Source organism: Rhipicephalus microplus, chromosome 2 (assembly GCF_043290135.1).
Source record: "Rhipicephalus microplus isolate Deutch F79 chromosome 2, USDA_Rmic, whole genome shotgun sequence".
Taxonomy (NCBI): Eukaryota; Metazoa; Arthropoda; class Arachnida; order Ixodida; family Ixodidae; genus Rhipicephalus; species Rhipicephalus microplus.
This window is the reverse complement of record NC_134701.1, coordinates 131,086,255-131,110,523: the sequence shown is the minus strand read 5'-3', so window position 1 is coordinate 131,110,523 and position 24,269 is coordinate 131,086,255. Positions and strand designations below refer to the sequence as shown.

Genomic DNA, 24,269 nt, shown 5'->3' with positions numbered 1-24,269 from the left:
TAATGCCCGACTTACCAGCGGCTACCTTTTTAAAGTCCCTAGATAAACAAGAACTATCTAGGGACCTTGCACTGCAACATCCCCAATCTGCAGCCTGTTTGGTGGCTAGCTAGCTACAGTATTTTCTTACTCCATGGCTAGCTAGCCATGGAGTAAGCTTGAACAGTTTCTGTGCACCGCTAGCTGTCGAAGAGCACCTACGTTTGACTGAAGCTCAGGTCAGAATCATTAGTGCTCGAAATGAGGCCCAGAAATTCTCGTGCATGCGAAAGGTGAAGTGCAACCGTTCCGCGTGGTTCGGGGTAAGATTTGTTCGCCGGACACGTGTACCCTGTGCAGCCTGTGTGCAGCGAAAGGGAAATGGTGACATCTCTCGAGTGAGGAGCGTTCACGCTTATTGTGGTGCTCGTACGTACGTGTGCCCGTGCCAGCATTGCTGCGCCAACCTATGCTAGCACCTTCAGTGTCGTTTTTTTTTCTCTCTTTTCATCTGCATGCAAAACTTTATCTATTTTTCAATTCTGCTCTTTGAAAGGTGCATTTCTGAGACAACGAAAAGAAATGGAGTCGTATACAATGTCAACATCACAGTCTGTCATTCCGAATTTGCACGTGTTCCGTGAGATGTGTCAATTTTCATTGTCTAATGCGTTCTGCGGACCAGATAGATTCCCGTTCATCGCTTGTCTACCTCATACTACCCATTCGAGCCGGCACGTCGCCGATCGACATAATTAATCTGTGAGGTAGAAACAATTTCTCTATTCAGCAAACAAAAAGATTAAAAAAAAATGAATATACAGATAAGTTTGAAGATGTAGACGAAGTGCTCAATTTTAATGTGCGTCTGCTTCTCAAGCTTACCTAAATATATTTAGGGAAGACATATTGTTACAGGGGTACACACTGTGTGTGTGTGGGGGGAAGGGTGGGAAAGGAGGGCCTCCCTTCTTCCCACCCCCCCATTGTAACCGAAAAAAGGGTGCAAAGCTAGCCCAATACACTGACACAATAGGGAGGGGGCACTGTGCAAGGAACCTTTAGCCCCCTTGAAGGGGAACCCTGTGAATGTCTATATATGGTGCTAGCAACTGTAGAAATCACTTACAGTGTATGTTTTATGACTCAGAGCAAAAGTGTTGCTTGAAATGTTTTTTTTTTTTTTGGAGGGGGTTGGGTGCACCTCCTGGATATTGGGAGGGGCACCCCTTCATTACGAACAAACTTTATTTAATTAGCAGGAAGATCCTTCTCCTCTTTCAGGCACGGGGGGGGGGAGATCAAACGTAGACGACATCTATGATCCCGTAGGCCTTGGCGGCGTCTTCAGCCTGCCGTATTAGGCGGGCTTGTAATTGCGAGTCTGAGCTGTAATGCGCGGTATTCCATCCACTCCTCGTCTTGGAATTTGCCTCTCATGGGGGCCTGTGGGCATGCCCACAGAATGTGGCTCAAGTCTGCCCTGTTATTATGAAATTTACACTTTTACGAATGAAGTTCTGGCACAAAATGGTCATTTTTCGCTCTCTGTGTCATGGTGAAAAAAATTTTAGAGGGGGTGGTGGGGGGAGCACGGGCCGGGTGGCCCACCCCCTGGCTACACCCCTGACTCAGAGCATTGATATCTTCAATTCGTACGCTTTGAAGTGACAGCATTGCATACAATATAAGGTGTTTGTTCCAGTGCAGAAAAACAAAACTCTAGTCAGCACATCGAGGATTGGATTGGATTGGATAAACTTTTATTTAGTCCTCCAAAACAAAGATCACTGTGTTGCGGGCAGCTCCCACGTGGGGACTGAGATGCCAAGCTCCTCAGCCACCTCGCGGGCTTGGTGGCGAAACCGTGGAGTGTAATCAGGGGAAGGTAGACTGTAGGTGAAAAAAAATCAGATGTCCACGTGGTTTTTGTCTTGTTTGTCATTTACTTCTTGAAGGGCACTTCACCAGGTCACATGAGCAATTTTAGTCATACACTGGAAGTTGTTGCGTGCCACAGCTTTGTATCACAAGAATGATTTAATTGGTTCAGTACGAGCCGCAAAAGCATGAAGCGAGGGGGTGAGCTTTAAACCTTTGCCACTCGTCTTGTGTAGACTTCGCATGGCAAATTCCTTCGCTGCCCTCTTCGGTAACAGAGCAACTCGGAGTCGGAAGATCACACGATGCAGACGCATCAACACGTCGCACGCGCATGGTGACTTTCGCATGACATGCCGAAGTCGTTTCAGCGGTCTCTGTATTGTATATACTGCCTGTTTCTATGGATCCCTCTATACGCGCGCGTTTGGAGACGCTGGCATGTATAATGTATCCTTACCACGATATACAGCATTGCATAGTTACAATTGTTCTAAGAAACTATGCACAAGAAACAATTAAGCCAAGTATTGTCAGGGCTGGCAACGTGGCACAACGCGAGAATGGCGAGAACACCAGCACAAATGAAATGAAGGTTGCTTAGTCTCGCTTCTTGCTGGATACGAAGTTTAAAGAAAAAAACGCACGAAGATTTCGTTTGTACATTTTAGTATATTTATCAACCTTCACAAAGCAAAAGATTGCACAAATTGCACATATCGCGTTTCGAACAATGCTCTCAGTGTCACATACTCCTATGACATACAAAGGACCATTCCTTATATTTAGATCACTGGGGCCTGTTAGATGAAGGGGAAGCAGCATTCAGTCTGACATTTCACCTCCTTCCGGGGCGCACAGCCATGAAAATCTTTGCAGACGTGATTGTGAGCACCCAGTGCATGCACTTCTGTTACCTGATCTCAGTGCTCAAATGTGGTAAGGGGCCCTTCAAGGTGTTCGCAGACAAAGGAAAAATTCACCCTGTGCGGTTAGAGCCAGTTAATACGTGGCTAAAAGACCCTTCAGGCCTATTAGCAGTCTGGCTATTCGCACCACGCAGAGGCGGTGTCGCTCCTGTGGTGCCCTTCTCAACCATGTCAAAGAAAGGCCCAGGAGGGCGTTTATTCGTTGGTGGGCACTTAACTCGCCATGCTGGACAATAAAAGGAGAGACCATATTCAGCAAACGCTGCTGAAAAAAAAAATTGCATAGCTATGCTAAATCGTTGTACCATCATAAGCTAAAGCATTTCTTTTTGCTTTCTTGTCATAGACAGAGGTCTCGCACGTATTTCTTTGAAAATTTGATTTTTCGTACAAATTTATTCTATAATTACAATTTTGATGGCCTAATACTGCACTCTGCCTGCCGATTTTTGGTGCCTAAAACCCGATTTTTTAGTGCCTATAAATCTGGCCTATAGTTATAACAGAATGATTCAGCTGATTGTTTCTTCAATCCCCTTATCAGCTTACTTGTAATAAACTGGGCTTTGTGTGAAGTGCTTATCATAACTAGGAACGTACATGCATCTATGTTTCAAGGAGTGAAGGTAGAATGCAAATTTGATGGAAAATCACCAGTTTATTATGCTAAGTAGGATTAATAATAAGAACAAAAATAACGCTATGCTTGCTATACAGTTGCTAGGGAAATGTAAATGTAAAAGGCGATAGAAAGTGTTACTGGTTTCAATAATTGAAGCAAAACATGTACATGCATTGTACTGGGATCCTGTAGTCACTTGCTCACCTTCAGGGACCATTGAAACCAAAAGCCATTAAAAGCTGCGCGTCTAACTATCCTCTTTTACAATTATTTTTAATGACATCCCATACTTTCCTTGGCATGATTGTTTGTTAGATATCATTGTTATTGTGTCTAACAAGGAAAATGAGGCCTTAAATGTACACTTCTTTCCTTCATGCATAGCAAGAGTCTTGTACTGGCAGACTTGGTGCCTTCAGGTGGTATACGAGGGATTATTGGTAATCTGCCAGCTTTTAATATGTTTATGTACTACGTGACGCCAAACAGGCAGATGAAGAGTGCTCCACACTCGCTGTCATGGCTACTATTGGTGCTGACTGATGCTCTCATGTTTAAAGCACACATATACCCAATGAAGTGGTCGAAGGGATAGCCTTCGTGGTAGCTCAGTTAATAGAGCATCGGACGTGTTATTCGAAAGACGCAGGTTCGATCTCTGCCCACGGGAAGTAATCTTTTTGCCCTCTTTTCCTTCTTCACATTTACATTACAATTATTTCTAATAACATCTCCTGTACTTTTCTTGGTGTGATCATCTGTTATAATTTAATAATATTGTGTCTAACGAATAAAATGAGCTCCTAGATGGACACTTCTTTCCTTCATCCATTTTGTGAAAGCCTAAGGAATGTCGCCAATGCAGTCGATCACTTTTGGTTTCAATGAGCATTGAAAATGTTGCAGTATAAAAGATGCAGTATTCATGCAAGCATTAATGAGAGATGCTGCAATTTCTTGTGGATGCAACAGCATAAGAAATATAATTTCAGAGAGAGAAAAAGGTTGCAGCTGCACATTTTTAAGTTTATTTCAAACATGAGTTTAGGCATCGATTGACAGTGGAGTCTCTGTGGCATTCCAAGACTACTAGTGGACCTTTTCACTCTCTTCTAAATTTTCCATCTCGCCTAAGTGGGAATTTATACGCATATCAAGATAACAAGTACCCAGATACCTGTTGCATTCTCGGATTTTATTGCCTTAGGGATTGAGAACCAGACTCCCGAATAAGCAGTGCTCTTGGTTGTGTAGAAGCTTCGTAAACTCTGATCATCTAGATAATGCAATTAGAACTGTACTTCTTGTTTTGGCTTTTACCTCCTCAGGAGAAAAAAAAAAGAGTGATGCGAGTATAACCAATCAAGCAATGTTTACAGCGTTTAATTTATAGCATTTGTCCGAACTAGTCTTAGTTCCTGCGTGTCGCAGAACTGCGTATTGAAAGTTCAATTTATTAACACAGGTTCAGTGAACGGCTGATGGTGATGTGAGGAGCTTGTGTGACCACGGAGCAGAAAGGTCTTATGGCAGTGAAAGAAAACCTGGTGATGCCACAATGGATGCAAGCTCAGGGTAGACTGAGGTAGACTTGAGATGTCTGTGTACACCATGTACAGCCTATTTGTATCCAGCTGAGAAGGCCAGTATATAGAGGTGGGTGTAAAAAATATCCAAATTTTCAATCGGAGGCAACCAGAGCAAAGTGAGAATCGGGCTGTCAGCTGCCAATGGTGGCTTCTCTGATATAACATCAGAGACATGTTTACTAGTAATGGTTTATTACTAATGTGTTACTGCTAATCAGTTCAAGTACCTTCCAGCAGTAACTCGTCGCTTTTTTCTTTGAGCAACTTGAAACTGTAACAGAGGTCTATCTAACCCAATGAAGGTAACTCTATAAAGGCATGCCATGCATAAATGTGTCTCACAAATAATGATGGCTTTTTATTAAAGAAGAAATAAAGGGGTTGGATGTGGATAATGCTGACTTGTACATTTAACACAGAGAGATAATGATATCTCTTTGCCATGAATCAAAATCAAAATTTAAATGTATCGTTGCGGGTAACACGGGAATAGCAATGACTATATGCACATGTATTTACAAGTGCATAAGCATGTTGCACCGTTCATAAAGAACAGCTCACACTTGTCGTTTGCATCGTCATTTGCGTTGTCATCCTAATACATAAATGAAGTGCCTGTTGTTAACTGCTGCTGTTACATAGAAATATTTCTTGTGCTTGTGACTTATTAATTAATGCTTTTGAAGTCACAAACAGGTAACTATGCTACAATACTTCACCGGCAGTGACTCTAATGAGTTAATTTTTCAAAACTTGTAGTGGTAATAGAGTTGTTTCTCTTCTTGAGATAGCTTCAACTGCATAATGTGCCTATGACTTATTAAAGCTTGTGGGGCTGGTTTTGGGCATTGCCGCTGTCTGTTACAAGCACGTTTCCAAGCAGCTTGCATTCTCTACATTTGAATAATTCTCAAGGTTACTTATACTGCTACAAATCACTCGAGAAATTCCAGTGGGCAAAGTGTTGTGAAAGGCTGTTACTAGCTGTGTACTTCAAGATGTCTTCCTCGGCATACTAGGTAGATGAACTGGGGCTGCGGAAGACGCTAGCTAACCTATTGGTGCTTGAACAAGGTGAAGCCAATAGGCTATAGTTATTCCTGATTGCTAACAGAGAAACTGGCTAATAGCGCTGCTGCAAAAAGGCCTTGTAGTACGACAGAGGTTGCAGTTACATCATCAGTGCTGAACATGACAACAGAAACAATAGTTGCATATTGCCCCATACCATCGAAGTGTTAAACTATTCTATACAGGAAAAGCGCACAGGTTTAAAGCCCCACATGAATTGTAGAACTTATCCTTTTAACTAATTTAAAGGGACTAACAACCAGTCTTTGTGATACCTGCCTTCTTTAGTGCAACGTAAGAATCACTAATCACGGCGTCTAAACAATGAATGGTAATGTGGAAAATGCTGTGAAATATTTATGAGAATGTTTAGATCTGCCGGTGACTATGACATCATAAACATCCAAACCAAGATATAATAAAGTATTGCTTAGAACGAAGTAAATGAAAACTAGTCTTGCAATCCACATAATGTTGGGAATAAACATTGATAAAATTTTTTGGATATAATGAACTTATTTTCATGTAAGATAAAACTTTGTAATAATGAGGTCTGAGTGTGCACCCGACGCATGATGCAAACAGTGGAACACGAGCACCAGAATGCTTCCTGCTAGTGTGCGGTGGTTTGGTGTGCATGCATGTGTCAAGCCCTGCATGCTCTTTGCATGCATGGCTTGACATGTTCTACAAGTTGCCCTGAGGGCAGCGTAGCGTCTTTTGACAGTGTGGAGCTGCTTTTACTTTGTAAGCAGCATAGAATAAAATATGGATGGATAATAATATACATACTCTAATTCTGAGCACTAATTACGGTGCGCACGAAAGCAGCGGACTGTTCAAATAAAGTGTTTGGCTCAGTTATTCTGCCTCAAGGCTTTTCTGCCAGCCTCTGCGACAAACCAGTTTTCTGTAACTTTTAAACTCAATCTAAAAATATAAGCACAAGATAAAACTGATGACCACGTGAAATGGAGAAGACCTTGTCTTCATTTTCTGTATCCACATACTCAATTACAGAAAATGAAGACAAGGTCTGCCAATTCAGCTGCAGCCATTGTTGTCCTCTTGTCCACTTCATGGGGTATATCTGCGCATTTAAACCTGGGGCAGTTAGTCAGTGCCGCTTGTAGAAACAAAGGTGTGTGGGAACTACTTTCTTTTCTCGCCTGCTGGCATCATCCCAGCAGCTGAGATATTAACACGCCAAGTTTCTTGCATTGCTGAAAGCGAATTTGCTAAACTTTTGGTCATTTAAATCAACAAGAGCACATGGCATGTGGGCTTGCAATGACTGTGCTTAGTTGTACTACAAATTCCTGGGTACGTCTTAGCATTAGGACAATGCTGCATGGTTGCAGCGTTTCAGTTTTGCACTTTAGCAGGCAACCAGCCCCTGCAGTTGAATATAACTTCTGTTTGTGTTAACCATGCTTCATTTCTCCTTCCAGCAGCGAAATGACCGAGTGGAGCCAGTGCCACCTTTCAAGGTAATTGGTCGTGCAGCTGACATCTTTTGCAAGTCGTAGAGACCAGTAACATGTGTACCCCTGACGCACAGGCCTAACTTAATGTTTGTCACACTGGTACGAGTACTTCCCTATCTGCCCATGTATGGCATGTCGTTTTGTTCACTGTTAAGAATACTAGTATTATGTGCAGCTGTCGCTTCCCACTGGCTGGTACTCGAGCTGGAAGTTCTGGTTGAAGCTAGGTCAATGCAGTGCATGTGCACAGGAAGGTCTTGTAATTAAAAATTAAAAAAGCGGGTCTGATGTCCCGGAACAGGGTGGCGAGTGAAGTATGAAGTGTGACATGACGGCAGGCTTCGAATTAATTTTGACAAGTAAAAGTTCAGGATCCTTTCTCGGGTGCAACATTTGGAATTCACCAGATCATTGGTTTGATACCAACTACTGCAGCTGGGATTCAGTCCCTGTACAAGTTCTCATAAAGGGGACACCAAGGTGACGCCAAAGCTACTAAACAACAGCCGAGGGTAAAGAGTATTGCATCACCACTAACCACAACTCATGCATGCCCTGTTCTAACATGTTCAGTAGAGTAGCCAGAATATTTTTTTTCATTGGGGAAGGCAACCAAACATGTTTGTGCATGCATTTGCATGTGAGCTTATGTATACGTATATTCATGCAAAATTGAAAAATTTTGAAAAAAGGTTTAAACCCCCCACCCCCCCGCCTGGCTGCACTACTGCTGTGCTTGTTTTAGAGTGTAAAAATACAATGCTTTCAAATTAAATGTACACTGACATTTGAGGCTCTTGTGGTAGTTTACGCAGGTTGGCAGCTGAGTTAGCCGAGCATTGCCCAGCCAAGTTGGGGAGGACGTGCCACATTGTAAAAAACCTGCCTTTCGCAAATGCCCTGCTCAACAAATTGAATGTTGAAGTGGAAGAGTTCACTCCTGGCAAGCTCTCTCTCTGTCAGGCACAGCCCATTGGCAGCAGGATAAAAGATTCCGAAGATGTACATGCAGAAGAAGGTATAGCGTTCCTCTACACCTTGCTTCAGAAACATGGCTGCATAGACGCTGTTGAGGTGAGTGCAAAGTATTATGTACGCAGCAAGTTTCAGTGTAGAAAACTTCAATCTTCTTTGTGGTGAACCTGTAAATGCCGTGCTACAATCTTATCTTCATGCTAGAATATATAACTTCTAGTATATCTAGTCGGAAGAAACACGGGGTCTAAAGGGCTCAGTTTTTGTTTGTTAGTATAGCCATCTTGAAGCAAACAGACAGTGAAGCCAAGGAATCAATACAAAGATTATGAAATTTAACTTCATTCACCACTACTGGGTATGAAAAGCTTGTGTAGCTATGAGCCGGTGTGCCGCCTACTATTTCATTGCACAAAATTCATATTTAAAAATCCAATTTGTATACTGCCTTCCATCTTTGATCAAACTTGAAATTTTTTCATTACTCTAATTTGATGCATCATGCAAGTTTGGCATATTGATTTCATCCCCACAGTGAATTGTGCTTAAAACAAGACGACGAAGTGTGCTCTAATTATGACTATGTGCTCACCGTTTGTGAACACATAGTCATAATATAGTTTACTTGTTCGATACTCATTCAAGTGACAACTTAACTTGAGACCTTTCATTTGTTCATTCACGATTCATGATTGTGTACTATGTATATAGTAAGTCAGCTTTAACTTTAACTCTTCAATGTTGTCAACGATTGAGATAGCCCTCCTTTGGCTACTTATTTCGTGCTTGATGCTAGCTTTACTTAGAGTTGTCTACTTGTTGACAGCTTTCTGAGGAAACAAAAGGAATGCATCAAAGATGAAGTTTTGGCACGTGTTATTATGGAGCAGTGTTCTACAGCATTCCTGATAATTTTAATCTATACAAATAGCACAGTCAGTCTAGTTTCTGTGTGTGACAACTTCTCAATCGCTCAAATGTTGTATAAAATGCAGGGAATGAGTTAATATTTAGCATTTTTATTAGACTACGTTTTTGTGTGAAATACATTAAATGCTCGTTAATTCGCATTTCACGGGACCAGAAAAAATACCTGAACTGACTAAATTATGAACTTCTGAAAGTATCAAGAAAACATGACGATTATGTCTATTACATTAAAACATTATCATTTCCCTAAATGGTATGTAAATTTTGTACTTGTATTGTATACGAGCAATGCAAAGGCCACAATTTTTGTCACCTGCAACTTTTTTTGCCAATGCAACTGAGGCGCAACATCCCCACATCTCAGTCAGCCCAAAATGTACCCTGGACCCTTTCCCAAATACTATCGTCACCGCCATTGTCATGCATATGGGACGATAATTATTTTGCTGGTAAATGAAAGAAATTTGCATCAGCCACTGAAGCCTTGATTGCCAACAATGTGATTGTGGATGATAACTGCACCTTTTCGAACACCCTGGCCAACCACGTGTCACACACGGTAGTAAACGCAAATAAGGATGAAGTTTTCTGGCTTCCCTGTCATTACCATGTGGTTTGCAGTGATGACTAGTGCGATGCAGACTGCACAGCGTCATCTTGGTTGTTCTTTATCTTTTTTTCACTCTTTTGCACGGCAAATTTGCGTCGCTCAGTGCTTGTCGTACTCCGAGGATCATACAAATGAACCGCGTTGTGGCCAATTATGACCAAACTAATGAAAGTTTTGATTTGATTGAACATGGTATATGCTAGCCAGGAGCAGAGAACACTTCCAAATAATCCAATTTTTCAGTTAATTGAAGATTGAATAAAGGAGCTTTTACTGTAAGACATGTTTACTCATCCCCTGTTTGAAACAAATTAGAATATCTGGGACTTAATGTGTGTGTGGGCTTATAACAGCTCTCCTTCTTTGGCCTTCAAAGGTGCACACGAGCTTAGCAATATTTCAAGTTCTTCTCGGTCTAGTACATCGAAACACGATACGACAGCTTTTCGCTGGTCTTGCTAACAGTGCATATGTTCTAAGCTTGCCGCCTTTTACCGCAGTTCAAGCCTCACTTAAGGCAGGAGCCGGTGCAGCTAATCACCAATGCCCTGTTTGAAAACAAATTCCTGACCTGCCTGCGGGTGCACCATGCATACCTGAGCGAACAGGCCACGATGTCCCTGTTTGCTGCCGTGTGCCAGTTATTGAACGAGCGGCTGCGTGAGCTGTCCCTGGAGAAACTCGATATTTCGTGCTTGCCGCAGACTCTAGACGGCTTCAGAGAAGCACTTGCCAGGACAAAGAGCCTCAAGAGATTGACCCTCTTGAACATCCATGTAAGTTCCGAGCTGAAGCTGCTGAGCATGCTGTGGAAGTAGGCCAAGTTCGTTACACATTATCGGTGTATTCTGGCAGTTATCATAAAGGTGGTCGAAAAATTATTTGTGCCATGCTGTTGGATTTGGCTTACTAGAGCTTCAGGAAAAAAAATTGCTATTGTCCAGCATAATCTCCCCATCTGTGAAACTCATTTATGCTCGTTTAGTGTCCGTCTCGGTGGATCAGTAACTAGGGCGCTCAGCTGCTGACTCAAAGGTCGTGAGTTCGATTCCGGCCACAATGGTCGCATTTTGATGGAGGTGAAATGATGGAGTCCTGTGTACTGTGCAATGTCAGTGCACGAGAACTCCAGGTTGTCGAAATTTCTGAAGCCCTCATCTACAGCGCCTTTCATGCTGATATTGTGGTTTTGGGGTGCAAAACCCCTATTATATAAGTATTTTTTATTTATTATGCTCGTTTCACAGAATCTAATAAATAAGTTTATGCATGTTTAGTGCTCTAATCTGACATCGCAATGTGGGCGCTATGGCTGGGATTTGATTCCGTGGCCTTCGAGTCTGCAATTGAGCATCGTAACCAGTAGACTGCCATGGCAGGTAACGTGACAGGATGAATGGTTATCCAATCACTCCCTCACTTACTTTTGTGCATGGGTTCCCCAAATTTTGCATGAAGGGTGCATCCTCTTTAGACAAGAATTTTATCAATATGCTACAATGTGAAAACTTCTCAAGAGAAAGCCGGTTTACAAACTGGTGCCATCAAGGGACTGTTTTAGCAAAAGAACCAAGCTAGAAAAAGTGAACTGCACTATTACCATGCTAACAGAGCTAAGGTGACGCTGCTAGCATATACGCTTTCCCTATTTGTGCATGTGTGGCTTCCGCTCTCAATGCGCAGCGTCTTCAAAAGATGGGAAGTGCAGCCTTCTTGTTTAAAATTTTGATTGGTTTCCTGCTATGAACCAATTTTGTACTATAGTATGTAAGCATGATTACCACCGAGTGACTTATGAACCACACTTGTTTGTATACAGTGCCCTCCACTATCCACTAAGGTCAACTCTTGACCTTCATGTTCAAGCATGCACAGTTCCTATTGAATGCCTTCTTATATAAAGATTAAAATCTGCATATGAAAAAGCATTACTTACAGTGGTTGAATGAACGATAGTCTATTTCCGCTCAATCTTGCTGTAGCACTGCTCATATCTTCAATTTACGCCTAAAAACTATCACAGTGAGAACCTGATGTTCGATTGTTTAATACAGTGCAATGGTGCCACTGGTGCAAGGGTTTGTATACCTGTCTATTCTGGGGAACCGTGGTGTTTTGAGATCATGCGTAACCTTAGAATTTCTGCCGACTCACTGAGCCTCCCTGCTACAGGAACGGGCACACGCGTGGATGAATACCTTGAACGTGGGCCTGGCGGGTCTACGGGCCAACAGCACCGTCACCAGCCTGAAAATGGACACTAGTTACCAGCACTACTATGAGGGGACTAAAGTGCTGAACGACTTTCTCGCCAACACGGTGTCCCTTGCCGAGCTCCACATCTACTGCAGTTCCGACTGCAGCTCTGACCGCTCCCTGGACTTGATCTTCGAGGCTCTGGCTAGCAACCGAACCGTGAATAGGCTCACCCTCCGCAAATTCTCTGTGAAGGATATGAAGCCGTTCAGGCAGCTCTTGGATGTCAACAAAGTCCTGGAAGACGTGAGCTTCTACGCCTCTCCCCATGCTGGGATGGAGAAAACACCTGCCGCTTGCCAGGTCAGTCTGAGTTGTTTAATTCACAACACTCAAACCTCATAATAACGAAGTTGCACCTTGCATGAAATCAAGTTCGTTATATCCACAAATTTGTTATGAAAGTATATTTATAACGTTATGCCCATTGCAAGAGTATCCTCCTCTTACTTCATTATTACAAATATTTTGTTATTATGTCAGCCGCTCGACATAAACCTCTTCCAGTGCTCTGGTCATTTCATTGACATCTGCTGTGGCTGATTTTGTTCTGCATATTCATGCATTCTTAAATTTCATCACCCCACTGGATAACATATACATCATTGACTACTTGTCTTCGCTTGGCACCCTATTTTGATTAGTCCTGGGTCTATAAGTTTTTAAATTCAGAGTTTAGAACTTGCATTCGTGACCCACCTATGTATTAAATGACCTTGCGTATAAATGGCACGTACTAATTATTTCCTTTTTTAAATTAATGTCAGCTTAGAATATTCGCTATCTTTGTCCTTTCTGTCATTCAAACTGTTGCCTTTCACCTCGTCATATTCTACCTATAATTTCATTGTTGAAATACGTACGGCCTGCTTTTTGACTCCTTTTCAAGCTTTTTCGGTAACTGTAGAGTTTGTGCCCTGTATAGTCTGTGGAATGCAATGCAATGATATAATGCTTTTTTTTTGTCTGGCACACGCAAAACATATCTTGATTAGATGCTCTGATGAATGCAGTTCAGAGATTTTGCAACATATCTTTTGGTTGCAGACTTATATGTTCATGTTCACAATTTTATTAAAGGGCCAGTAAACAAGCTTCGACATTTTCTTTTACAACCCCCATACAAGCTTGGCAATTTGTAGATTAGATCGCAGTAATCACGTTTTCTGAATATTACAGCGCTGCGTGCCATGCAGAGCCTCTATTTTAAAAAACGATTCCCATGCATCTTTCCTACGCCTGACCGACCCCTTGCACGCGCAGTGACGTCAACTCGGTGATCGGCGACGGGACGAAGCATGCAGCTCACCGATTGGTCTAAATCAGGTGTGAAAAAACAGTAGTGAAGTCGACGTCGGTTCTGGTTTTCACCCACAGCTACAACACTGCCCCTTGTTTCTTGACACTGCAGTGAAAGAACGAGCCTCGCAGTTGTCGCGTGCACGTGTACGCTCCTCGCTCAACTACAGCACTTGTGCGCACATACGAACGTATTCGCCCTTGACATGAGAAACATGGGTAAAAAGCGTTGCTTTGTCGTCGGCTGCAAATCGAGTGACTGGGTAGTGAAGAAGCATCGGCACCAGGTGCCTCACGATGGGGCCCTGTGCGCTGCATGCTGAAGCGAATTGGCCATCCAGCGACGTACCTTGGGGAATCAATGGTTTGTGATCTACACTTCGCACCTGACGCTTACACGGTTGACCCGCGGCTGGTGCGGCAAACCGTAAACAAACTACCACGCTTCGCCGCAAGCGGAAGTGCGTTGCGACTGATAGAGTTTGCCAATGACGTCGGTCGCTGACGTGGTGTCATGTTGCCGAAGTGGGCGGAGTCACGACAATAGCTACACCTTCCTCTTCATGCCAGGTAGAAAAGAGGCGAGGCCGCGCGACAATTTGAAACCAGCTTAGACCGATGTTCTAACCCCTGTAACTTCCTTAATATAGCATGCATTTGCAAAATTCTTGTGGCAGCATGTTCGCAAAGAAAAACTGCACATATATCTCTAAAAAAAACTTTTGGACCTCAGGGCTGTTTACTGGCCCTTTAAAGTACAAATGTTGAAAGAGTGGCATCAAGAAGAGAAGCTTTCACAAAAATGAATGCATCATTTGCAGTAAAAGCAGGGCTAATTAAGATTGATGACTGGTAGTGCCACTGTCTGTTTCATACTCTACAGTACTGCTTGTGTGACAGACAATGGCTGGCTCATAAGGACAGGCATGATTATATAAGGGTTACGTCGACTTACATTCTAACGTGTGGTTCAAATGGAGAAATCTTCATTTGAGAATCCTCCATGCAACGAATTTGCACACATACTTATCTAGCATTAAAAAAGAAGAATGGTCGGCTTCTGGATGAGCGATGTATTAATCTAACTTTTCTTCATATTTTTAGTGCCCTTTTATTGGGCCAAACAAACCGAATAAGTGAGTTCTGTACAAATTTTTATTCACAACTTCTCTCATAACTTCTCACTATTTCATCTGTCTATGCAGTAAACTACGGTATGTCACTTTTTTTGTTTGTGCATGACAACTCTACTCCTTCCACTACAAATCTAGAAAGCAATCTTTTGTACATGTTTGACGTTTAATATAAGCTGATGTCGATTTCTTTTTCCCCATTTGCTCTTGCATCCTCATAGCAACGAACATGCATAGTGTCAGCTTGTTCTCTTTCGCATGCACTTGTCTATTGGTTAGTGTGAGTCTCAAGCCGGTGGCCAAACATGCCTCGGGACCTTAACTGCTGTCACATTACACTTGCGCTGGTAGTAGGAAGATAAATGTGGGTTGCATGCTGCTGCTTGCCGATCGGAGGCGCCGATGCCCAATACATCATTGGGGCTGCTTTTTCACTGCGATCGCTTGTCAATTTTGGTTTAATCACATTCAACCATGGAATTTTTTTGTGTGGGATAGTCATTGTTACTGTTCAATGTGCCGCACAGTCTCAACAAAAAGAAACGAGTTTAGCTTCACAGTCTCGCTGATCACATGCACAACTTACTGGATGAATGACCTTCTCTGCCTTAGGTGCCCGAGCAGCACGTGCAGACCATAGTCCAGGCACTGGAGAGGAGAACGAGCCTGCGCCGCTTGGCCCTTGATTGGAATTGCACGCCAAGTGCAGTTTATCGGCTTCTGGCAGCGTCTTCCGGCTCCCCCTCACTCAGAGAGCTGCACCTGGGTGACGTCATTGTTGACTACATTGATGCTTTGCGTTGGGCATTCATTAATGTGCGGACAGACGTCACTGTGACCGCAGCAAGGTGAGACCCAGATGAAAAGCAGGGAGGCATCTGAGAGCGACTGTGTGTGCACTGTATTCTGAGTTGCATAGGCATTTTTACATCAAGCTAACAGGCCATTTTCTGGAGAATCCTGATTGTGGGCCGGCAGGAATGTACTGAAAGTAAAAACATGTGGCTATACACTGGACAATTCATGTGTTATTGTGTACTAAACCTTATAAATGCCCACCTACTCATGGCTCATCACAGTGTATGGAGATTCTGCAACAGTATGCAGAATTCAGTAAACATTGTCTTCTAGTTTGATTTTGTACTTTATGCCGTTTATGCAATGGTTGTCTGCTGATATCTGACTTTTTTCATGCCAGTTTGGAACAACCACTAGTCATAAATGAATCCAGCTGCACTGTCGTAGAAATTGGGTGCAAAATCAACCATTGATTTTTTTTTTTCTTAACTGACTACTTATTGGTCTCAATAGATTTGTGCATCTAGGTATGCACTTCTTTTAAATATGATAGTCTTTCTTGGGATACTTCAACACAGAAATTTTAGGCTGTCTGTCTGTCTGCTGGTCCTGATGTCCAATGATTCAGCCACTCGGCCAAAGTTTAAGCTCGTGCTCAATGCCCACCCATCTTGTCCTGGTAGGTACATTCACACTTGTTAACATTGTCAATAAAGAAGCAAATACAGTCAAACCTGCTTATAACAAACCTCCATATAACAAATGCCTCGATATGACGAAGATTTTCTATTCCCCGTCGTTGCTCCGTAGAAGCACATGTATTTGCGACCTCTATATAACAAAGCAACAGTAGAAGGAAACCTTGACATAAGAATTTTCCCCGCGGACAATCTAGGAATTTTGCCCCGGATTTTGGCATTTTGGTACGAGCATGCGAATTCAGCGGGAAGCGGTGGCGGTGCGTACGAGTGCTCATTATTGCGAGGGGTGAGCAAGATGCGGCAGGCGGGCCTGCGCCCCACAAGTCGACGTTGCCGCCATTTTTGCCACCACGGAAGCATGCATGGTTGTGCCCGCCCCCCCCACCCCCCCATAAACAAAAAAATTTCCCACCTCCTCGAAGGAAATCGTGAGGAAATTCAAATGCATTGCGTGGCATCCATAATGTCGTTTCACACGTGAGAACCCAGCATCAGAAGAATAATGTTTTTTTTTCTTTCTTACACCGTGCACCCAATAATGCCATTCGCCGCACGTGGCGTTTTTCTGTTGCGAGATACGGGCTGTGCATTTCGAGCTCTAGTAGCTAGCATGCACGGTTAAAAGATAAAACGCTCACTCGAGACATCAACGCGCTCGAAAGTCTCCCTTTTGAGGGCCTCTTTCAACTAACCCTTCCTATATGCGTTCGTAATCACATCAGAGATGTTGCCATCGCCTTCAATGCAGCACAAACGCATTAAGAAGGTGCTGCCCTCAGGCTGTGCCATGGCAGCACAAACGCTACAGATGCGTTTCAAACACACTGCCTTGAGGCAGTGGCTAGTCACGTTCAAGTCAAGGAGGTGGGGGCTTCTGTTATTAGGGGTGAGGATAAACGTGCGTGCCCGCAGTTGTTGCTGATAGCTGCCCAAGCCGAAGGGTGACATGGTAGCGGCTCTGGTTGCCAGGGACGCGCGCGCCCGCAGCTGTTGCTATGGGAGAGGGCGGTGGACGGATCCCGACAGACGCCTGACATAGCCTGACGAAAATTCATTCGCATTTAAAAAACCAACCAAACACTTTTGCTTTGGCCGTGGCACGCATATGGAGGGCACTTTACCGAACAGTTTGCTGTAACCGTGTCTGTGTCTATGTCGTTCACTCTTCATTTTCGAGGTTGTGTGCGCGTGCATGGTTTTACTGCGCACGCATGATGTGGTCCCCGACGATGTTCTGCTTTGCTTTTTCTTTAACGTGGACAACTGTGTTGTCGCTACCAAGGGGATGTCAGATAAGACGCTGATGGAAACTCTCTGAGATCACTGTGACGATGCAACTTCGGAAGTCGACTCATCATGAGCTTCCCTCTTGCGCCGCACCGCGAGTTTACAGACTTGCAACTTTGGCAATTAGCCGATTAGTTCTGGTGACAACACGACGGCACGTTGAATTCCATGCCATGAATGCGACAGCAAACAAATTGACAGCCTTGCCGCGAAGGCGAAGCAATGAATGCGTAGCAACATATTGGACGGTCACGTGAAGAATGGCAGGCAGATCGAAACATGCCCCGCGTTTTTCATGCAAAAATGACGTAGGATACGTACTCACAGGTATAGATGAACCTGAATAAGCATCTCAGTTGTTACTTTGCTGTCTGAAAAGCATCCCCTTTTCGCAAACGGAGATTGTGCAGCAAGTGCAGTGACCTTTGAGCACCACCTAACTACAACAGAATTGTTCTGGCGAAAGCCCAAGGCGTACGATTTTTCCCACGCGAGATGAGCGCATGCATGAACGTTCACCCCCCCCCCCCCCTCCAGCTTTCTGTGGAGCAAAGTACGCATGGGAGATGAGAGACAATTTCGTGATGTGCACTCATTGCGCCATCTCGCTGGTAATGCTGAAAGTGTGATGGTTCTGTCGAGGTGGCCATCGCCAGTGTAAGTGGTAGATACAAATAGCTTGCCGTTTCAGTGTTGAAAGAGGTGCTCCTTCATGGCTCAGTTGTTAATGCTTCGCACTTACAAGCAATGTGTCGGACGTTCGATTCTGCGCCGGAGTTTTTTTTCTGGATTATTTTTCTTTCTTGCGTTTTCATATATATAGATACGTATACATATACGGTGACTGACGTTGACGCCAGCGGCAAAGTCCAGCTGAGAGTGTCTATATAATTGCTATCACAATCAAGATTGTAATTTTATACGAAATAGGGCTGGCAGCCAACTCTTGGGTCCGATATTGTGGAAAACCTACAAAACACTAGTGTGAGCAAATGCGGCTGCTCCAGGGAGAAGTGCTCTTTTCACACAGTCCCTTCGCGTTGAAAGCGCACAGCTGATACTCGCCGAGACAGCGCGCACCCCAGCAATTGCAACCGCCCTTAAAAGCAAAGTTCACTGTTGCTGCTCGAGCGAGCACTTCCCCCCACCCCACCCCCTCGAGTTTTTTCATGCTTGTTCAAGACAGGTGGTTTCCTTTCTGTTTGAGCATTCGACGGCAGGTCTAACATGCCTGGGATGTTATCTTATGTGCCTTCCTGGCGATAGAGATAGGCCGACTCATTTGATCTGAGCTTCAGCAGTGCTCCTACGCCTATACCCATTCGAGAAAGTTACGATGCGCGGGGTTATTTTATCAATTTAGACTTGTTAGGGAACATGACAGTGACAGTGAAAATTCGCCGGGGTCCATGCAATTGCTGTCGCAATAATAATGCAGTTTTTTACTGCTCAATAAGAGTTTTGGGTTAGCTCTGCCTTCAGTCCCCCTTTTGTTTGATTTGTGCGTTTATTTTCTGAATTTGGGTACCAAACCTCCATATAACGAAATCCTCTTTATAACGAACTTTTCTGCAAATTTATCAATTTTGTTATATCCAGGTTTAACTGTATTTTGCATATTTGAGTCGCAACATCATTACACAAGTATTAGGTAGTATGCTTATTTAGAAAATGCATAGATACGTAGTTCAAAGGCCCGTAGTGTTTATTACACAGCGCTGACAATGCAACGCTATGAACAAAAAAGTGGGTATTTCCTATTGGCTTCACTAAAATGACACAGTTTTGCCATCTACCAGTAACTCTCCATTCTATAAAAACTTCCGTTTCTTCACATTACTGCCAGATAGTGCCATATCTCGTGCAGCTCTCGTTGATCTTCTTGCGAAGTACGTCAGATAAACATTTTATTTTCTCTCTCTAGACAGAAGACTATCATCTTTCGACGTCTTTTACAGGGAAGCTTGCAATTTCTCATTAACAAAACAAACCATGATTTCAAATTTATTCAACTTTGGATAAAATTGAACCATACGCATAGTGTATTGAAGCACTCCACACACAGATCTCACACTACTGTTACTAGATTGAGCAATGTGTGCAATAGCAAGTGCGAAAAAGGAACCCTACTTCAATGCGTGCTTTCACATGAAGCGTATGGATGGTGGCAATACAGTAGATCACAACATTGTTTTAATGACAGTAACAGTACCAGTATGCTATATGGTTTTTTAGTAGACTTTATTATTGTTCTTTTACTGTAGAAAAAGAAAACTTTCTGAAGCTGGACTCACAGCTCATCAGCCAAGAAATTCACACAAACCCTTCTCTAATGCTTGAACGTGCCTGCCTTAAGTAGTGGCTTTACTTTCTTCAAATCTATATTGCAATTTCAGCAGTACACTTAAAATTGTACAAATACACTCAAACCTCACTATTAAGTAACGGGATATAACAAAATAATGGATGTAAGAAAGTAAGTGAAATTCCCCTTGAAAGCTCTATTGAGAACCATGCATTTTAAACGTCATTGTAATGAAGTAAAATTGACCAGTAAATGGATATAATGAACTAAATTAGTCTATTATATAGTCTATAAAGAAAAACGACCATAATGTGTTAAGTATATCGTTTTCTGCAGAGTTTGACGCTCATTCGGTGCGGCTGTTTCAAAACTTCAGCGCCGACCTTACAGCCACGCCACAGGTGGCCGAGAGAGCCATCCTCCCACACAGCCAGCGGAGAGGATTGAGGAAGCGCTCAGCAGGTCACATGACTGAGAAGCGGTGCCGCGGTGCAAAGCGATTTCCCTTTCACTTAAGAACACATGATGGGGAAGCTTCAGAAGACTTACATTTATTCACAAATCAGAGGACATCCGTCATTACTTGAAGTTATTGGTGATACGCGTCTGCACACGTTTGCCTTCCAGCGAGTCAATAAATTTCGCACGCAGTTTGCAAAGCATAGTAGTGCGTGGCTAAGTCCAGTGCCAACACTCTCTAAAGATGACGGCAATGACTGCGTCTCCGCTGCTACCCTTTACACCGCAGCCGGAGCGTGGCCAGCACATGAGGGGAGAGGAGGAGCGTCTCCGCACAGAGAGAAGCAGATCAGCATTAGAGAGAGAGGCAACACTCCGCGACAGCGTTCTTTTTTTTTTCCTCTCTCTTTGCGCGCAGCATTGAAAGGCGAAGGGTCTCTACGTGCAGGAATGGAAAATGAAGAAGCGTGGCACAGGTGCGTCGCAGGTCGGCATTTGAGAGAAAGCAAACATTCCGCCACAGTCTCTTCTTTCCTTTTCTTCTTTTGCTTCTTCGTGCGCAGCAATGAGAGGTGCCGCCGTGGGATTGGGCATGGTGCTGAGAGTATTTTCGAAGCGCGGTATGTTCGAATTAACTGTCCCAAGTGCTTGTACCTTCGAATTACAGGGCGTTTTCACCTATTGGAATACATATAAGCTTTGATGGGACCACAGGGTGAGTTCGAATTAACCTTAAGATCGAATTAGGTGTGTTCGAATGAATGAGATTCGACTGTGTTTATTTTCGTTGCATATGTGATCACGTAGCGGTACATATGTGATCACGTAGCGGATCACGTAGCGAGGCAGTTTTCCCGTCTTTACATGCTTATAGGTGTGCGCCCATCTGAGCATACATTGCCACAAACTGTTATAATCGATCTAATGAAATAATGGATATAACAAAATAATTGTGACTCCCTTTCAACGTCATTATAACGAGGCTTGAGTGATGTCTCCTATACCTTCCTTGGCGTCATTATCTGTTTGTCATTCAACTAGCTGTGCTGCCTTATGCTTGGGAACCACCTTTACTCATCCATCTTCTCTTTCTCTCCCTCTCAATCCCTCATTACCCTCTCAACTTTATAGAAAGCAAACTATGCAAAATCGAGTTAATCTGTACGCTTTTCCATCATTCTCTCTCTCTGAGGGGTAGTCTCTATCAGATAATTTTGGACACCATAGCATCAAGTCATTGCATGTAATAATTATACTTGTTAGTCCGAGTTAATAAATGCAAAGCATTTCTTTGCGTACTACAAGCACTTTTGGCATCTAAATGCGTATCTGTCTGTCTGTCCGTTTGTTCATTTGCCCGCCTGCCCACTTAAGTCTGGATACTCTCGTGATCACTCAACTTGACATGAAGCAAAATTAGTATGGGAGGGTAAGGTGGTTTGACGGATATGACGCGCTAGTCAAGACATGAATGATGTCAGAATCCCGTCGCATACATCCTCAGACACTTCCTGCCATACATTGTATGTGCCACAAATGATTGACATTTAGTACCTACCCAGGAATGACGAGAACACACATGGGTAATTTTAACGCGTAAGCATTAAGAAAAATGAAACATTGACAGTGTTGATCCGTCGAATGCAAAGAATAAATGCCAGGGTCCCAGCGGGAATCGAACCCAGCATTTTGCATGGCAATCAAGCGGTCTACCGCAGGGCCACGCCAGGTCTTAGAACTATTTTTCAAGTAGACCCTAACGTTCGTGAAACATCAATTGCAGCTGCAGTACTGCCTATCTAATTTTATAAACATTACATATGTACTCCTATGATACAGCCGTCACGTTGGGTTAACGTCAATTGTAGTTAGGTGTCATGCTCTGAAGTTGATTTATGTAGTAGTGTCTAGGCCACCATCCTCCCCAGCACCAACACTTCATATCAGCTTATCGCTTCTGGTGTTGCTAGTATTCATGTTCCTGTTGGCATAACTATTGATGTCGCACGGAGAACACAGGGTACGGCGCTGAAGCGCCGGCTGACACGAGTTACGCAGCAGCCGGTAGCCAAACAGGAACTCCTTTATTATGTACAATGCCACGCATATATACACAAAGTAGGTAGTATTTTCACCTTCTGAAGGTCAAAATACTTTACATGAAACCAAATCTGGCAACCATGAAATAGAAATCGAAACACCATAATAAACATCTGCAACTTTTCAAGATATGTCTGTGCATGCAACATTTGTACATAGATTTGAAGTCATTTCATGATGAGTTGCTATATAAAAATTACAACACCGTCCCCTTCCCTCTATATACTTTGCATAACGTCGATTCTCAAAATACATGGGATCTCTCAAATTTTTTAGAAATTGCTTACCTTTGCAATAATTTATGCAGTTGACAACTGTAAGGAAGCTCACAAATGAAGTCTAATAAAGCTTCATCGTAATGGCCAGATGTGCTTCAGGTACTTGTGAGGTCTTTGCACTTCAAGTAAAACCTGACTGAACAGCGATTTCAGCAACACACCTTAAGACTGTTGACTGATTGCGAGGTGGATTGGATTACAAGGAACTTTAGAAAAGGGTATTTCGCAGTTGTGTACATTTTTATTTTTGTTAACCGATGCATCTACCTTTGACCCAGATGTCTTTCCACCAACGGCACCTTGAATGAGCTGATTCCTTTTTGGAAGCCAGAAGACAAAGAGAGCTGCATACACTGCCTCTACAGCGTGAACCTGAAGGATGTGAGCCGTGCACTTTCTTCACATCGCGGTGACCACCTGACCTCTCTCAGTGTTGTGCTTGGCAAGCATTCCACGTTGACTACAGTCCATGCGCTGGCACTTTACCTGGCCTCTACGCACAAGCTACAGGAGCTGCAACTGCGGCTCGAGAGCGTACCGCAAGACTTGCAGCAAGTACTCTTCGCGGGCTTCCAGAGGAACGTCAGTCTAGAACGTCTGTGCATTTTTGGTAGGTTCCACGAAGCGCATCATCTCACAGACCCCACGCTTAACGCAAGTGCATGCATTTCTAAGAAGGAAGGCTTGTAGAAGATGTGTCGTACCATGCTGTTCACTGTTTGATTGGCTTTAAAGTAGTTAACGGCTATGTTTTGCTTTTGTACCTGTTTTTATTATTTTTATAGACCGACTTACTACTACATTTACTGCATGAGCTTCACTTAGTACGTGTACAGTATTTATGTCTGAATGTCCCAACTACTCTCCTACACATCAACCTGTCTTCTGCAGAGTCCTTCACTACAACAAGTCACTGTACCTTAAAATTCATATTGATTTTGCTAGAAGATGCCAAACATACTAGATTTACCTCGTTAGATGAGTGGCTTGCTTCCTTGCCAGGTTTTTAAACATTTGTTTTCCGAAATAATTATCAAAAGGAGGCAAGCCAATACAGTGGATGCTTGCAAGTAGTACTCAAGATATTTGACTGAGAAGAATTAATAGTGGAGATCAACAGAGCAGATCTCTGTAGCATGTGGTCCTGTTTTTTAGCAATGAAACCATTGTTGGTTATATATTTGCACAAAATCACTTAAAAGCTAGGGCCTTAGGCAACAAAATGTATGTAAGATTAAGGTTGAAGACTAGTGCATAGAAGACCAAAAAGAATGCTCAACAGCATCACAAGAGAATTGGCATTCATGATTCACTAGAAGCATCGAAAATGTGAGCAAGAGTACGTTTATTCAGTAAAAAATTGATTCGCATCAAACCCGGCTCCAAAGTATACCACTGATATGTAACTTTCTTAAACTTTGGTGAAAATTTGAAAAAAAAACAAAAAAACATCTTAGTTGTTTCATGTCAGCTGCCAATGCATATATCAAATCGGTCCACTTTTGATGCTACTAAAGATGCTGCTTGCTGCACAGTAATGTACTGTAGGGAAAATCTGTGCCATGCTTAATAGTCTGTTG

The 24,269-nt window shown here is 43.1% G+C and overlaps 1 protein-coding gene across 15 annotated transcripts in view; it reads left to right on the top strand.

Moving 5' to 3' along the window:
- Positions 1 to 8: 8 nt before the first annotated feature.
- The window catches only part of LOC119170730 (uncharacterized), a 56,585-nt gene continuing 32,324 nt past the window's right edge, over positions 9 to 24,269 (top strand). Inside the window, exons 1-8 of one of the 15 annotated variants that reach the window (XR_012893786.1) lie at positions 9 to 377; positions 4,877 to 4,996; positions 7,523 to 7,561; positions 8,365 to 8,632; positions 10,574 to 10,849; positions 12,246 to 12,632; positions 15,374 to 15,609; positions 22,968 to 23,299. Coding sequence is in view for 14 of the 15 variants with exons in the window: in XM_075886814.1 (XP_075742929.1) it covers positions 4,938 to 4,996; positions 7,523 to 7,561; positions 8,365 to 8,632; positions 10,574 to 10,849; positions 12,246 to 12,632; positions 15,374 to 15,609; positions 22,968 to 23,299 (1,597 nt within the window). In the remaining variant the exon portion in view is untranslated. Of the gene's footprint in view, positions 378 to 4,876; positions 5,068 to 7,191; positions 7,213 to 7,522; positions 7,562 to 8,364; positions 8,633 to 10,573; positions 10,850 to 12,245; positions 12,633 to 15,373; positions 15,610 to 22,967; positions 23,300 to 24,269 lie in introns of those variants that run through there. The other 14 variants (XM_075886814.1, XM_075886812.1, XM_075886811.1 and 11 more) reach the window with 14 other exon arrangements.